This window comes from Hemiscyllium ocellatum, chromosome 14 (assembly GCF_020745735.1).
Source record: "Hemiscyllium ocellatum isolate sHemOce1 chromosome 14, sHemOce1.pat.X.cur, whole genome shotgun sequence".
In the NCBI taxonomy this organism is placed as follows: Eukaryota; Metazoa; Chordata; class Chondrichthyes; order Orectolobiformes; family Hemiscylliidae; genus Hemiscyllium; species Hemiscyllium ocellatum.
In genome coordinates this window covers 2,431,831-2,449,384 of record NC_083414.1, presented here as the reverse complement: position 1 = coordinate 2,449,384, position 17,554 = coordinate 2,431,831, and the positions used below count along the sequence as shown (strand labels likewise).

The following is a 17,554-nucleotide window of genomic DNA, read 5'->3' as shown; positions in this document are numbered from 1 at the left end:
TCTGACGCTCCAGGGAAAACAGCCCCAGCCTGTTCAGCATCTCCCTGTAGCTCAAATCCTCCAACCCTGGCAACATCCTTGTAAATCTGTTCTGAACCCTTTCAGTTTCACAACATCTTTCTAATAGGAAGGAGACCAGAATTGTACACAATATTCCAACAGTGGCCTAACCAATGTCCTGTACAGCTGCAACATGACCTCCCAACTCCTGTACTCAATACTCCGACCAATAAAGGAAAGCATACCAAATGCCTTCTTCACTATCCTATCTACCTGCGACTCCACTTTCAATGAGCTATGAACCTGCATTCCAAGGTCTCTTTGTTCAGCAACACTCCCTAGGACCTTACCATTGAGTGTATAAGTCCTGCTAAGATTTGCTTTCCCAAAATGCAGTACCTCACATTTATCAGAATTAAACTCCATCTGCCACTTCTCAGCCCATTGGCCCATCTGATCATGATCCCATTGTAATCTGAGGTAACCCTCTTCACTGTCCACTACACCTCCAATTTTGGTGTCATCTGCAAACTTACTAACGATACCTCTTATGCTCACATCCAAATCGTTTACATAAATGACAAAAAGTAGAGGACCCAGCACTAATCCTTGTGGCACTCCACTGGTCACAGGCCTCCAGTCTGAAAAACAACCCTCCACCACCACCCTCTGTCTTCTACCTTTGAGCCAGTTCTGTATCCAAATGGCTAGTTCTCCCTGTATTCCGTGAGATCTAACCTTGCTAATCAGTCTCCCATGGGGAACCTTGTCGAACGCCTTACTGAAGTCCATGTGGATCCCATCTACCACTCTGCCCTCATCAATCCTCTTTGTTACTTCCTCAAAAACCTCAATCACATTCATGAGACATGATTTCCCATGCACAAAGCCATGTTGACTATCCCTCATCAGTCCTTGCCTTTCCAAATACATGTACCTCCTGTCCCTCAGCATTCCCTCCAACAATTTGCCCAACACCGACACCAGGCTCACCGGTCTATAGTTCCCTGGCTTAGGTTTAATTGGAAGCACTAGCTTTCAGAGTGCTGCTCCTTCAATCACCTGATGGAGGCGTGGCGCTCCGAAAGCCAGTGCTTCCAAATAAACCTGTTGGACTATAAGCTCGTGTTGTGTGATTTTTAACTGTGTCCGTCTGGAATCTGTGTGGCTCAGAGTTTGAGGGAATTATCACTCTGTTCATTCCAGCCCCTTTACACCACCCCAGTGTTCTCTGATTTCGGCTTCACTACTCTGACATTAAAACAGGAATTCACTCCAGTACTTGGTCAGGGTCTAGAGCGGTCAACCTACCTGAGCTGGTTTAAGGACCACAGTGTTCCCAGCAGCTAGGCAGGCTGCAGTCTTCCAGGCCAACATCATCAGCGGATAATTCCAGGGGATCACAATTCCACACACACTGTCTCAACAGAGAAAGAGGAGCACAGCCAGTTATTGTGACAGCGGCCCACAGACACGGCAGCTCAGGCTGCACTGCCCACACCTTGGAACATTCGTGAACAGTTGGCATATGATTAGATTTCCTACAGCCCAACCAGCCCACACTGACCCGCTGAAGAGTAACCCACCCAGACCCATTTCCCTCTGACTAATGCACCTAACACTATGGCCAATTCACCTAACCTGCACATCTTTGTGACTGCGAGCGGAAACCGGAGCACCCAGAGGAAACCCACACAGACACAGGGAGAATGTGCAAACTCCACACAGACAGTCACTGGAATCGAACCTGGGACCCTGGTGCTGTGAGGTAGCAGTGCTACTCACTGAGCCATTGTGCCGCCCATATCAAAGGCCTTTCCAGACACAGGGAGGGGCTGGTGAAATCACATCTGTAGAACTGTGACCAGTTTTGGTCCCATTACTTAAGGACAGATATTATTTAATTGAGGGCAGTTCAGAGAAGATCCCTGGATTGTCCGATGAGCAAAGGTTAAACGGGTTGGGGCTCTACTCCCTGGAGTTTACAAGAATGAGAGGTGTTTCATTGAAACATTGAAGATTCTTAAGGGGCTTGACAGGGTCAATGCTGCGAGGATGGTTCCCCTCATGGGGGGGTCTGGGATGATGGGGGCGCAGTCTCAGAGTAAAGGGGGCACCAGTTTCAGACTGAGATGGGGAGGAATTTCTTCTCTCAGAGGATTGAGAGTCTTTGGAACTCCTTACCACAGAGAGAGCTGTGGGGGCAGGGTCCGTGTGGATATTTAAGGCTGAGAGAGAGAGAGAGAAAGAGAGAGAGAGAGAGATTCTTGATCAGTTGTGGAATTAAGAGAAAATGGGCAGGGAAGTGGACGTAAGGGATGTCGGATCAGCCAGGATCCTATTGAATGGTGGAGTAGGCTCAAAGGGCTGAATGGCCCACTCCTGTTCCTATTTCTTACAGTTCTTACCAGTGTAGTACAAAGAGAGTGCCACACTGTTGGAGGGTCAGTGCTGAGAGAGTGCCGCACTGTCGGAGGGTCAGTGCTGAGGGAGTGCTGCAACTATTGGAGGGTCAGGGTTGAGGGAGTGCCGCACTGTCAGAGGGTCAGTGCTGAGGGAATGCTGCACTGTCGGAGGGTCGGTGCTGAGGGAGTGCTGCACTGTCGGAGGGTCGGTGCTGAGGGAGTGCTGCACTGTCGGAGGGTCAGTGCTGAGGGAGTGCCGCACTGTCGGAGGGTCGGTGCTGAGGGAGTGCCGCACTGTCGGAGGGTCGGTGCTGAGGGAGTGCTGCACTGTCGGAGGGTCAGTGCTGAGGGAGTGCTGCACTGTCGGGGACATTCAGATGAGACATGAAACTGGGGTCACATTTTGACTGTTTGTTGAGAACCTTGCCACTACTGTGTGGAAATGTGATTGAGTTTTTGCTTGTGTCTTTACCAATAGTCATCCTTGGACCAATAGTAGGAGAATAATATTCTGCCTGTTGTCACACAGTCAGCTCTCTCTGTGTGTTCTGGCTGTGACAGGATGGGCTGTTTTCTTTCCTGTGTATGACTCCACTTCAACACAACTCCATTGTTTGGGTCTGTCATGATGTTACTTGCTAAATGAAAGTCTTTCCCTTTTCTGACTGTTAATAAATACAGCCTTGCTTTCTCCAACACCAATGTTGAACCAGTCCAGTATTGTCGGGTCATTTTCTTGGTTTCAAAGCCTTACTGTATTTATTTGAATACTGTTCCCAGTTAGAGAACTGTTATTTGAAACCAAAACCTTGTGAACTGTTGCAGGTGAAAACGAGAGCTGCTTTCTGGAAAGTGAGGTCTTGCAATGTGTCACTTGCTCATTCACAATGACTGAGGTTTGGTACTGCTTGGCTTTTTGTTCAGGTCTGAAAACGTGTTGCTGGTTAATGCACAGCAGGTTAGGCAGCATCCAAGGAACAGGAAACTCGACGTTTCGGGCATAAGCCCTTTCCTATTCCTTGGATGCTGCCTAACCTGCTGTGCTTTAACCAGCAACACATTTTCAGCTCTGATCTCCAGCATCTACAGATCTCATTTTTTACCCGAAGATTTTTGTTCAGGTCCTCTTCATGTACCCTGGGGCTCATGTGACTCCAGTGGTCATGTCCCTGCCTCTAAAACAGAGGGTCTGGGTTCAAGTCCCAGCTGCTCTGGGGGAAAACAGCCAATACTCTTACCCAAGACAAAAAAAAACAGCCAATACTCTTACCCAACTGGCTCCCGCTTAGTGAAGGTTAGGTTGTGATTGGGTCGAGCTTGGTTAATGGGGATGGTGCTGCCCTAGATAGGGAGAGAGAGATGGACATCGTTAGTGATAAAATAAACTGGTTCTCTCACAGACTCATTCAGGCAACTGTGCGCACAGCTCTGTACAACTGTTCAGATGGGTGCAGGTATATAGGTATGTGCAGGTATACAGGGCATGTGCATATATATTTGCGTGTGCAGGTATACAGCCATGTGCAGGTACCCAGGTGTGAAGGTGTGAGCAGGTACCCAGGTGTGAGCAGGTGCACAGAGTGTGCAGGTACCCAGGTGTGAGGGTGTGAGCAGGTACCCAGGTGTGTGCAGGTACCCAGGTGTGAGCAGGTACCCAGGTGTGAGCAGGTACCCAGGTGTGAGCAGGTACCTAGGTGTGAGCAGGTGCACAGAGTGTGCAGGTACCCAGGTGTGTGCAGGTACCCAGGTGTGAGCAGGTACCTAGGTGTGAGCAGGTGTACAGAGTGTGTGAAGGTGAATATAGTGTGTGGTGAATCATGGAAGGGTCTGTGGATTCTCGTTCGGGAATTATGGTTAGGATAAACTCCAACCTGAATCTTGTCGCACCATCCGGCGAAGTAGCGGAACGTTTGGATGGACATTCCCACGTGGGTCTTCAGTGCCAGAGTGTACACGGCACCTGAGTCAATAGCTTCAATTGTTGCCAATTCCTCCTGGTGTTGCTCCATTAAGTCAGCGAGTCTACAGGGAACACCAATCCCCAGGAACAGATGATCAAAATATCCATTCAGGTAGCGTCAGTGAGTGCAAGCTTAGCCGAACTACTTTAAATAACGGGGTCAAAGTTAATCAATGGGGCTTTGATACAGTTTGGTCTGTCCCCAGCTTTGTCCCTGCTCCATCACTTCCTGTGAGACAACTGCTCTCCCATTTGTGACTGAACACCCACAATATCCTTCCCCAGCCACTGAACACCCACAATATCCTTCCCCAGCCACTGAACACCCACAATATCCTTCCCCAGCCACTGAACACCCACAATTTCCTTCCCCAGCCACTGAACACCCACAATATCCTTCCCCAGCCACTGAACACCCACAATATCCTTCCTCCTGCCACTGAACACCACAATATCCTTCCCCAGCCACTGAACACCCACAATATCCTTCCCCCAGCCACTGAACACCCACAATATCCTTCCCCAGCCACTGAACACCCACAATATCCTTCCTCCTGCCACTCTACAGACAGGCAACAAGATCATCCATGCGCGCAGCCATGTCCACACCCATGTTCAGCCCCATGTGCAGTCCCATGTTCAGTTCCATGTACACACCCATGTTCAGCCCCATGTACACACCCATGTTCAGCCCCATGTTCAGCCCCATGTGCACACCCATGTTCAGCCCCATGTGCAGTCCCATGTTCAGCCCCATGTGCAGTCCCATGTTCAGTCCCATGTGCACACCCATGTGCACACCCATGTTCAGTACCATGTGCACACCCATGTGCAGTCCCATGTGCACACCCATGTTCAGCCCCATGTTCAGTCCCACGTACACACCCATGTTCAGCCCCATGTTCAGTCCCACGTACACACCCATGTTCAGCCCCATGTGCGCACCCATGCACAGCCCCATGTACACACCCATGTTTGGCCCCATGTACACACACCCATTGTGGGATATAGGTAAATTAATGTTACTTCTGCAATTCTGCAATTCTAATTGATTATGCAAGGTAAATGAACTCACACCAGTGTGTAATTGTTCAGCCAGGAGCTGAGTCAACAAGGATGGGAACTATGTGGAGGAAATGCATAATTGTTTTTTTTTTGTATTAGCTAAAAATGTATGCAAGAAAGAAACGGGACTGTAAGACAACGGTAGAAATACAGGCGACTAGATAAGGTGCTGTGAAGACAGGCAGATAAACTAGATATGCCTGTATAAACAGTCGGTATAAACATCTGTTTTCCACTTTGACAGAAACACAGGAACAAACCCCAATAAAAGGGCTTAGTGATAAGATGCTGTGAGGGGCAGCACAGATGGAGGGAGTAGATAATGGTAAGGCAAGGATGGGATGAGGTCAAACGGCCTTGTGAGGCCAGGAATAAGCATTTTGTCACAGACAAGGCTGGATAAGGCAAGAGAGAAACAGGAGTAACGGGTACCGGGCTTAGGGAAGTGGAGGATGTAAACAGGGGGAACAATGAAATTTTAAAAAAATGTAGGAACCAAATTATATAAATATCGAGTATTTGTTGAATTCAGTATGTGTTGTCCCTACCTTGTGGACATCACACCCACTTGCAAGTGTGAAATAAATGACACTACTGATTCAGATCTTGTCTCGGACTGAAATTATTGAAGTGAGTGAGCTTTGTTTCTCACAATTGGGGGCTCGTCCGGGATGTTCTTCCATCGCTGGCAGAGTGGCTGACCCCGGACACTGGGAAGACGCGTCCCGTTCCCCATTGAGTTGCGGTCTCGTGTCCCGGTTTGGTCCACTCCCTTGGGCGGCTGGTACGAATCCGACAAGAGAGACATCTGAATCAGACAGTGAACAGAGGTCGATAGAAAATACGGCAAAAAGGGGCCAGGCAACTCTGTGCACAGACCAAGGTAAGAAAATTGACTTTTAAGTATTGCCTTGGTGGCCAGGATTGAGTTTTAGTAGCTAATAAGGGACTAACAAAGGAACTCAATATGGGTTGTGCTGTGGGTAAGGAAAAAGTCTCCGGGAAAACAAAAGAAGACAAAGACAATGGAAATGCAGGCGGGGTCCCTTACAACATACCTCCAGAAAGTCCTTTGGGCAGGATGTTATGGAATTGGAAAAATAATACTTGTACAAGGGAAGAAGATGATTAAATATTGTTGCTTTGTATGGACTAAGGAATCCATTCTTCGTCCCGCCGTCTTCTGGCCAAAGTACAGGTCGGACGAAGACTGGGTTTGTAAATATCTGAATTTATATGTCAATGTGTGAGAGAGAGAGAGAATGAAAAGAGCTGTACAGCTGGTAGAAAGGTTAACCCTTTGTGATTTGGTTTGAATGCACATTTGTTTGTTGGTGATTGAATGTTTGTGTTTTATTCCCTGGAGCTTGAGTTCCAGGACTGTTTTGAATCTGATTTTTATTATGGAAACTTGGCATGATTTCTTTTAAGGTTAAGGATTCTATAGAGATTATGAAAAAAAATGATGATAACTCCTGTTGTTTTTACAGGTCATAACTTCCTTACTATCGGTTTCTAACTAATCTCTTTTATCTTTACATAAAAGTGATTTATGGAGGACAGTTGAAGTTTCAGTTCAACATTAGATTATAGTAAAAACAAACTCCTATGGTTAATATCTGTGACCTTGGATTCAGCCATTGTTCATGCATTCAAAGTTTTTTTTTAACTTGAATAGACAAATTCTTTTAAGGCAGCTCTGATTATTTCATGACCTATAGTATTGTAATTGAGCAGTGATTGGTCAGGACTACTTAAGAAAACTAATTTTGGATTTAAATTAAGAGACTAAAACTGGGTGATTACAGTGGATTTCAAAATTGGGAACTGTATGCATTTTACATTTTAAATATTAAATACTAAATAAATGAACGTAAATATATAAATATATTTACAAGTTAGGAACAGGCTTTAAAGTTAGTCAAGTATGAATTGATGAATTGGTGTTTGAAATTATGGGGAGCTAGAAATATTGCAATATTTCTTTAAGAAAGAAAAAGGGGAAGAACGTAATGACTTATCCCCTTCGGGAGGTACCAATAGGGGACAAAGAGATTGGGTTTGTGAGTGCCCCCCTCACCAGTGGGGAGGTCAGAACATTTAAAAAGGAAATGAAGGTCCTGGTTGAGGATCCGGTAGGATTGTCTGAACAAATTGATCAATTTTTGGGGCCCAGTCTGTATACGTGGGCTGAGTTAATGTCTATTTTGAATATACTATTTACTGGGGAGGAAAGGGGACTTATACGGGGAGCAGCCATTAAAATATGGGACAGGGAGCACCCAATTGGAGATGGGGATGCTGGACAGGGAGAGATGAAGTTTCCCCTCAGAGACACCCAGTGGGAAAATCAAAACCCGGAGTAGAGAGGAGAAATGAGGGAATTGAAAGACCTGATTCTAAAAGGAATAAGAGAGGCAGTTCCGAAGTCGCAGAATCTGACTAAAGCCTTTGAAGTTAGTCAGGAGAAAGATGAGACTCCCTCAGCTTTCTCGCAGAGATTAAGAGACTCAATGCAGAAATATTCTGGAATGAACCCTGAGGACCCAGTGGCACAGGGTCTTTTGAAAAAAGGCATGGCCAGACATACAGAGAAAGATCCAGAAGATAGAAGGGTGGAGCGAAAAACCATTAGATGAATTATTAAGAGAGGCACAGAAAGTGTTTGTAAAGAGAGAGGACGAGAGACAGAAACAGAGGGTGGAAATGATGGTAGCTGCGGTTGATGAGGTAATTAAGAAAAGAATGGAACCAATATTGAGCAACCGGAGCAGCAGGTGACAGCATGTAGGGCAGAGAGGGAAGGGGAGAGGGAGAGACAAGGGGGAGCATTTGACAGAGGGTTTGAGCGACAGGGGCAGAGATGGAGGTCTCCACAGGCAGGATGCTATTATTGTGGAAAGATAGGGCATTTCAGGCGGGAGTGTCCTGATCTACAAAGGGAAGAAAGGGCAATTCCGCTTATGAATTTTGATAATGAATAGGGGTGTCAGGGGTTCCTGCCTTCAGGGACCCACCAGGAACCCTTGAAATACATTTAAAAAGGAAAGGGAACATTGTGAGCGACAATATCCCATTTCCATAGAAGGTAAGCGAGGACTGCAGCCAGTAATTGAGGGACTGATTAGAGATTAAGTAAGATCCCTCATGACCACAAATGGTTTAGTGTGATAGATTTAAAGGATACCTTTTGGGCTTGTCCCTTGGCTGAGGAAAGATTTGGGACTATCCCCCTATGAAATCTTTTTTGGATGACCTTATCTGGGAACGAATGGAGAATTGCCAATTCCCGAAACTAAAGATTTGTTCTTAAAGAAGTATATACTGGGCTTGTCCTCCTCTTTGTCTTTCCTCAGGAAACAGGGTTTATTGGCACAGACCCCACCCCTTGAAGTCACCGTTCATTCCATCCGGCCGGGAGATTGGGTCTTAGTAAAATCATGGACAGAGACTAAATTGCAGCCGGACTGGGAAGGGCCGTACCAGGCTCTTTTGACCGAAACGGCAATAAGGACGGAGGAGAAAGGCTGGTCCCACTACACTCGGATCAAAGGGCCAGTGGACTCTCCAGTTGAGGAAAAAGTCTGGACAGCCGAATCAACACAAGAACCATGGCAACTCAGACTAAAGAGACTTTGAGTAACTGATTATACAGTGGCGATGCGAGCACGGGATTATTTCTGTAGGATTGTATATTGAGTCTTTTTGTGCTTCAGTATGATGTTTAGAGTACTGGGAATGCTTAGAGTTACTCTCTTAGTATTGGGATTTTGTCAAATATCATTTTCATATGTATTATTAACGGTTCCTGAGTCTGATAATCTACAAGTAATAGACGCTGATGCATGCAGCTTAGTAAATTGTGGGGAAGTAGATATTCAGAGACAGTACCGCAGCTCAGAGATACATCTTAGGTCCTATGGGGATGGCCTTGGGGATGGTACTTGGTATAATGGTCTCATCACAGTACACCAGACCCCCTTCCGACCAGCTCGCGATTGTCCCGATAAAAAGTGTAACCCAATATACCTAACGATAAAGAAAACCACATGGCACGAAGCAATTCTGGAGGTGGGGGATACTTTGAGATACAATTAAATGAAATATTTGGGATAGAAATGAAAGCAAAAGGGAACGATTTCGTGGGCTGTTGTTTTCGAATTAGTGTAGGACAGGGAAAACGGGCAGAATTACTGGATAATGAGATACAACCTTTCACCCCTCCCGCTGATCCTAAAGTAGTAAAAATTATAGAGGTAAAGGACTTGAAACAGACTATCAAAATAGAAACTGGGTACAGGGATGCAAATGCCTGGGTTGAATGGGTAAAGTATACTGTAAAAAGTCTGAACAAAAGCAATTGCTATGCATGTGCCTCCGGTAGGCCAGTGGCCCAGGTGGTTCCCTTTCCACTCGGGTGGAAGCGAGACAGGCAGGGCATGAAATGTATGATAGCCCTGTATCAGGATGAGACTGCATGGAATGATAGGAATTGTACCTCCCTATCTCTGATGGTCCCTCCCTTGGAGAAGAAAGATGTACAAGATCCCCCTGCATTTTCCGCCGCAGTTGGAAATCACATGTTGTGTGTGTGTAGACGAGGTACAAGTCGGTCTAGAGATTTGGGGGAGCTGAGATTATGTACAGAGATTAAAAATGTTACCAAAACGGAGAAAGGAGGGAACTACTCAGCACTAAAGGTTCCCCGAGCGGATCTGTGGTGGTACTGTGGAGGCAAAATATAGAGACCCACTCTACCTCCAGATTGGAGAGGAATATGTGCAATTGTACAATTGACAATTCCATTTACCCTGGCATTTGAGAAGGAAAAGATAGTAGGGAAAAAGGGAAGGGATAAGAGATCACTGTTAGACACTTCTTTCGATGACAGGATTTATCTCGATTCGGTAGGAGTCCCTGGGGGGGGTACCTGATGAATTCAAGGTTCACAACCAGATTGCAGCAGGCTTTGAGTCAGCTCTCTTCTGGTGGGTAACAATTAATAAAAATATAGATTGGATAAATTACATTTTCTATAATCAACAGCGATATATAAATTATACAAGAGATGCAGTTAAAGGAATATCAGAACAGCTTGATGCGACAAGTAGGATGGCATGGGAAAACAGAATGGCCCTTGGTATGATTTTAGCAGAAAATGGGTGTGTGTGTGTGTGTGTGTGATGTTAGGAGGAAGCTGTTATACCTTTATTCCTAATAACACTGCACCTGATGGTTCAATTACTCGGGCTTTAAGGGGATTGACTACCTTAGCAGAGGAACTGGCTGAGAATTCAGGAGTAGACACATCTCTCACGGGATGGCTTGAATCCTGGTTTGGAAGGTGGAAGGGGGTGGTGGTTTCCATCCTTACTTCCCTGATAGTAGTAGTCGGGATATTGGTGGCCATTGGCTGTTGTATCATACCCTGTATACGAGGGCTCACCCAAAGACTGATTGAGACAGCCTTGATGAAACAGATGCCCCTAAAAGGGAATCAGGCAGAAGAACTTTATCAACTAAATAATGAGGAGATGAGTGAGACCAAGATGGATGAAATCTCCGGAATGATGCTTGCGAATTTCGGGGGCGATGCTTAAAAGAAAAATGCAGAAGATAACAAATGGTAATTAAAGAAAAAGGGGAAATTGTGGGATATAGGTAAATTAGTGTTACTTCTGCAATTCTGCAATTATAATTGATTATGCAAGGTAAATGACCTCACATCAGTGTGTAATTGTTTCAGCCAGGAGCTGAGTCAACAAGAATGGGAACTATGTGGAGGAAATGCATAATTGTTTTTTTGTATTAGCTAAAAATGTATGCAAGAAAGAAACGGGACTGCGAAACAATGGTAGATATTACAGACACTAGATAAAATGCTGTGAGGAGAGGCAGTTAAACTAGATATGCCTGTACAAACAGTAGGTATAAACATCTGTTTCCCACTTTTACAGAAACACAGGAACAAACCCCAATTAAAAGGGCTTAGTGATAAGATGCTGAGAGGGGCGGCACAGATGGAGGGAGTAGATAATGGTAAGGCAAGGATGTGCCCACAGCAGGATGAGGGCAAATGGCCTTGAGAACAGGAATGAGCATTTATTTCACAGACAAGACCGGATAAGACACAAGATAAACAGGAGTAATGGGTACCGGTCTTAGGGAAGGGGAGGATGTAAACAGCGGGGGAAACAATGAAATAAGAAAAAAATATGTAGGAACCAAATTATATAAATATCGAGTATTTGTTGAATTCAGTGTGTGTTGTCCCTGCCTTGTGGACGTCACACCCACTTGCAAGTGTGAAATAAATGACACTACTGATTCAGATCTTGTCTCAGACTGAAATTATTGAAGTGAGTGAGCGTTGTTTCTAACACCCATGTACAGCCCCATGTACACACCCATGTACAGCCCCATGTTCACACCCATGTTCAGCCCCATGTACAGCCCCATGTACACACCCATGTTCAGCCCCATGTGCACACCCATGTTCAGCCCCATGTACACACCCATGCACAGCCCCATGTGCAGCCCCATGCGCACACCCATGCACAGCCCCATGTACATACCCATGTACACACCCATGTTCAGCTCCATGCGCAGTCCCATGTTCAGCCCCATGTGTACACCCATGTTCAGCCCCATGTGCACACCCATGTTTAGCCCCATGTGCGCACCCATGCTCAGCCCCATGCACAGCCCCATGTTCAGCCCCATGTGCAGCCCTATGTATACACCCATGTGCACACCCATGTTCAGCCCCATGTGTACACCCATGTTCAGACCCATGTGTACACCCATGTCCAGACCCATGCACAAACCCATGCACAGCCCCATGTACACACCCATGCACAGTCCCATGTGCAGCCCCATGTGCACACCCATGTACACACCCATGTTCAGCCCCATGTTCAGCCCCATGTACACACCCATGTGTACACCCAAGTTCAGCCCCATGTGCACACCCATGTTCGGCCCAAAGTACACACCCATTCACAGCGCCATGTGCAGCCCCATGTGCACACCCATGTGCACACCCATGTTCTGCCCCATGTACACACCCATGTACAGCCCCATGTTCAGCCCCAGGTGCAGCCCTATGTATACACCCATGTGCACACCCATGTTCAGCCCCATGTGCACACCCATGTTCAGCCCCATGTGTACATCCATGTTCAGACCCATGCACAAATCCATGCACAGCCCCATGTACACACCCATGCACAGCCCTATGTGCACACGCATATACACACCCATGTTCAGCCCCGTGTGCAGACCCATGTACACACCCATGTGCACACCCATGTGCAGACCCATGTACACACCCATGTAGACACCCATGTTCAGCCCCATGTACACACCCATGTTCAGCCCCATGTGCAGACCCATGTACACACCCATGTGTACACCCATGTTCAGCCCCATGTAAACACCCATGTTCAGCCCCATGTGCAGACCCATGTACACACCCATGTGTACACCCATGTTCAGCCCCATGTAAACACCCATATGCACACCCATGTGCACACCCACGTTCAGCCCCATGTGCACACCCATGTTCAGCCCAATGTACACATCCATTCACAGCGCCATGTGCAGTCCCATTTGCTGCCCCGTGTGCACACCCATGTACACATTCATGTGCCCACCCATGTTCAGCCCCATGTGCCCACCCATGTTCAGCCCCATGTGCACACCCATGTTCAGCCCCATGTACACACACATGCACAGCCCCATGTTCAGCCCCATGTACACACCCATGTTCAGCCCCATGTACACACCCATGCACAGCCCCATGTCCAGCCCCATGTACACACCCATGTGCACACCCATGTGCACACCCATGTTCAGCCTCATGTACACACCCATGTTCAGCTCCATGCGCAGTCCCATGTTCAGCCCCATGTGAACACCCATGTTCACACCCATGTTTAGCCCATGTGCACACCCATGTTCCCATGCACACACCCATGCACAGCCCCATGTTCAGCCCCATGTGCAGCCCTATGTATACACCCATGTGCACACCCATGTTCAGCCCCATGTGTACACCCATGTTCAGACCCATGTGTACACCCATGTCCAGACCCATGCACAAACCCATGCACAGCCCCATGTACACACCCATGCACAGTCCCATGTGCAGCCCCATGTGCACACCCATGTACACACCCATGTTCAGCCCCATGTTCAGCCCCATGTACACACCCATGTGTACACCCAAGTTCAGCCCCATGTGCACACCCATGTTCGGCCCAAAGTACACACCCATTCACAGCGCCATGTGCAGCCCCATGTGCACACCCATGTGCACACCCATGTTCAGCCTGATGTGCACACCCATGTTCAGCCCCATGCATACGCCCCATGTACACACCCATGTGCACACCCATGTTCAGCCCGATGTGCAGCCCCATGTGCACACCCATGTTCAGCCCCATGTACACACCCACGCACATCCCCATGTGCTGCACCGTGTGCACACCCTTGTTCAGCCCCATGTGCACACCCATGTACAACCCCATGTGCACACTCATTTGCAGTCCCATATTCAGCCCCATGAGCAGCCCTATGTACACACCCATGTGCACACACATGTTCAGCCCCCATGTGCTGCCCCATGTACACACCCATGTGCACACCCATGTTCAGCCCCATGTACACATCTATGTGCACACCCATGTACACACTCATGTGCACATCCATGTTCAGCCTCATGTGCAGCCCCATGTACAGCCCCATGTACACACCCACGAGCAGCCTCACATGCAGCCCCATGTGCACACCCATGTGCACACCCATGTACACACCCATGTACACACCTATGTACACACCCATGTGCAGTCCTACAATCAGCTGCCATTCGTTTCAAGCTCTCAAATGCCCTTTCTGAATTTCCCCATCACTTCCTCCTTCCTCGAGATCTTCCTGCTATCTCCTGAGCTGTGATGGTATGTAGTACTGAGGCTCAGAGTTTAACATTGTCCTTCCAGCAGTGTCTGAAGATCAATTACTAAGTTAATGAAGTAAATGCAAGGCATCAAACCCCATGCTGTCCCCATCCTGGGAGTGTTTAATGGGGGACAGTATAGAGAGAGCTTTACTCTGTGTCTAACCCCGTGCTGTCCCTGTCCCTGAGAGTGTTTGATGGGGGACAGTGTAGAGAGAGCTTTACTTTGTATCTAATCCCATGCTGTCCTTGTCCTGGGACTGTTTGATGGGGACAGTGGAGAGAGAGAGCTTTACTCTGCATCTAACCTAGTGCTGTCCCTCTCCTGGGAGTGTTTGATGGGGGGACAGTGTAGAGGGAGCTTTACTCTGTATCTAACCCCGTGCTGTCCATGTCCTGGGAGTGTTTGATGGGGGACAGTGTAGAGGAAGCTTTACTCTGTATCTAACCCTGTGCTGTCCCTGTCCCTGGGGCTGTTTGATTCTGATACTAGTATCCAATAGAGAGCTAACACCACTCTCTCATCTTGCCCTCTTTCTCCAAGGCAGCAATTAAAATATTGATTAGTTAATTCTTAAAACTATTTCCATTATATTTCCGAACCCCCCCAATCTCGAATGTACGGTCTCCAATAGAAACGACAGTCTGCTGTCAGCTTCTCGTTCTGATTTGCTCTTTTACGTGGTTCCTATTCTTTGTGGTGACCTGTTGGTTCTGTTTCTCTCTGAGGTGTCTGTGAACGCACTTTCAGTACTTACCTGTAGATGAGTCTCCCGCGGTCTCTGGGGTTCATTCTCCCCCATTCCCCAGTCTCAAAGGCCTCTTTCGCTGCTGCTACTGCCTTGTCAACATCGGCTACCTGAGCGAGCGACACTCTGCAGATAACCTGGGGGTTAGAGACAGTGAGAGAGGGACTGAGCGAGTGGGAGAGAGAGAGAGAGAGACAGAGAGAGACAGTACGGAACAGGGAGGGAGAGAGAGGGAGAGAGACAGCACGGCACAGGAGAGAGGGGGAGAGAGAGAGAGAGACAGCACAGCACAGAGAGAGAGAGAGAGAGAGAGAGAGAGACAGCATGGCACAGGGAGAGAGAGAGAGAGAGAGAGAGAGACAGCACAGCACAGGGAGAGAGAGAGACAGAACGACGAAGGTAGAGAGAGAGTGGGGGAGAGAGAGAGCGAGAGAGAGACAGCATGGCACTGGGAGAAAGAGAGAGTAAAGATGGGAACCAAAGAATGAGGGAGAAAACTCAACATACAGCAGAGTTAGAGTGGAGGGACAGGAAGTGAGTTTGGGAATGTAGCAGAGAGAAAGGGACTGAAATAGCTAGTATGAGATAGATATCACAGAGGCATACACCACAGACACAGGCCCTTCAGCCCAACTCGTCCATGCTAACCAGGTTTCCTAAACTGTGTTGAGGCTGTGTTGAGATAGTGTTGAGGCAGTGTTGAGGTTGTGTTGAGGCGGTGTTGAGGTTGTGTTGAGGCGGTGTTGAGACGGTGTTGAGACGGTTTTGAGGTGGTGGAGAGAATGAGATATTGGAAATTCTCTCGGCTAAAGGCAGAACTGGGAGGAGATGTGAACCAAACATTCAGAACTCACAGAGCCGTCGGTTGGGTTAATCGAATTGTAACACTTCCCTCCTTCAGCATCGACAAACTGCCCATTGATGAAGACTTGATGGGGCATGTGCAGGGTCAGGTTATTGATGTTCAACTCAATCTGTCAATTCAAACAGAACAATAACGGTCAGAAAACAGATCACTTCACATGAACATTAACACTCAGTGAGGGGGCGGGGGGGTGGGGGGGGGGGGGTTGCTGGGGTAGATGATTCTGCCCCTGTACCAGATCATTCTAAGATTCGAAAAGGTCATGACTGAATTCCTGAGAGGGAAGGGTTCCAGACTGACAGAAACACAAATAGGAGGAGACCATGAGCTTCTTTTACTGACGCTGTCGTCATTCCAGAGACTAATCTCCTTTACAAAACAGGACAATCTTTACCCTGTGCATGCATTATTTATCATTATTAACGCAAGCTTCACGTACGTAATCTATTGGCAGCTCTTCCTCATCATCTTCACCACGGAGTTTCTTCACAAGTGTTTGTGTCAGGTCCCCGAATGTCGTCGCCATGTACACATCTTCATTCTGCAACTGAACACCCCGACACTTTAACTTGATCTCCTCCACCAACCTGCAGACAGCAAGAACAAAAAAGGTTCTGACATCTGTTCAGGGACAGTAAAGCCTCTGGTTGGGATCACCCTCTGCCACCGCAACGCCTACACCGTCCCCACCATAGACACCAGAACTCATGGCACACTGAATTCAACACAACACCGCCTCAACACTGCCTCAACACCGCCTCAACACCACCTCAACATCACCTCAACATCGCCTCAACACTGCCTCAACACCACCTCAACACTACCTCAACACCACCTCAACACTGTCTCAACACCGCCTCAACACAACCTCAACACAACCTCAACAACACCTCAACACTGCCTCAACACCGCCTCAACACCACCTCAACACCGTTTCAACACCGTCTCAACACCGCCTCAACACAACCTCAACACAGCCTCAACACAACCTCAACACTGCCTCAACAACACCTCAACACTGTCTCAACACCGTCTCAACACAACCTCAACACCACCTCAACACCGCCTCAACACTGCCTCAACACTGCCTCAACACTGTCGCAAAACTGTCGCAACACCGCCTCAACACAACCTCAATACTGCCTCAACACTGCCTCAACACAACCTCAACACCGCCTCAACACCATCTCAACACCATCTCAACACCGCCTCAACACAGCCTCAACACTGCCTCAACACCGCCTCAACACCGCCTCAACACCGCCTCAACACAGCCTCAACACTGCCTCAACATCACCTCAACACCGCCTCAACACCGTCTCAACACAGCCTCAACACCGCCTCAACACCGCCTCAACACCGCCTCAAAACTGCCTCAACACTGCCTCAACACCACCTCAAAACCGTCTCAACACCGCCTCAACACAACCTCAACACCGCCTCAACACCGCCTCAACATAACCTCAACACCGCCTCAACACCGCCTCAACACCGCCTCAACACAGCCTCAACACTGCCTCAACATCACCTCAACACCGCCTCAACACCGTCTCA

General features: G+C 47.8%; 1 protein-coding gene across 1 annotated transcript in view; it reads right to left on the bottom strand.

Annotated features, from left to right (window-relative positions):
* aldh1l1 (aldehyde dehydrogenase 1 family, member L1) overlaps nt 1-17,554 on the bottom strand; it is a 101,953-nt gene that overhangs the window by 28,846 nt on the left and 55,553 nt on the right. The window contains exons 10-15 of the mRNA XM_060835297.1: nt 16,440-16,587; nt 15,990-16,109; nt 15,145-15,272; nt 4,277-4,427; nt 3,676-3,746; nt 1,312-1,417 (exon numbers count right to left, since the gene is read on the bottom strand). Coding sequence (XP_060691280.1) covers nt 1,312-1,417; nt 3,676-3,746; nt 4,277-4,427; nt 15,145-15,272; nt 15,990-16,109; nt 16,440-16,587 — 724 coding nt within the window. The remainder of the gene's footprint in view (nt 1-1,311; nt 1,418-3,675; nt 3,747-4,276; nt 4,428-15,144; nt 15,273-15,989; nt 16,110-16,439; nt 16,588-17,554) is intronic.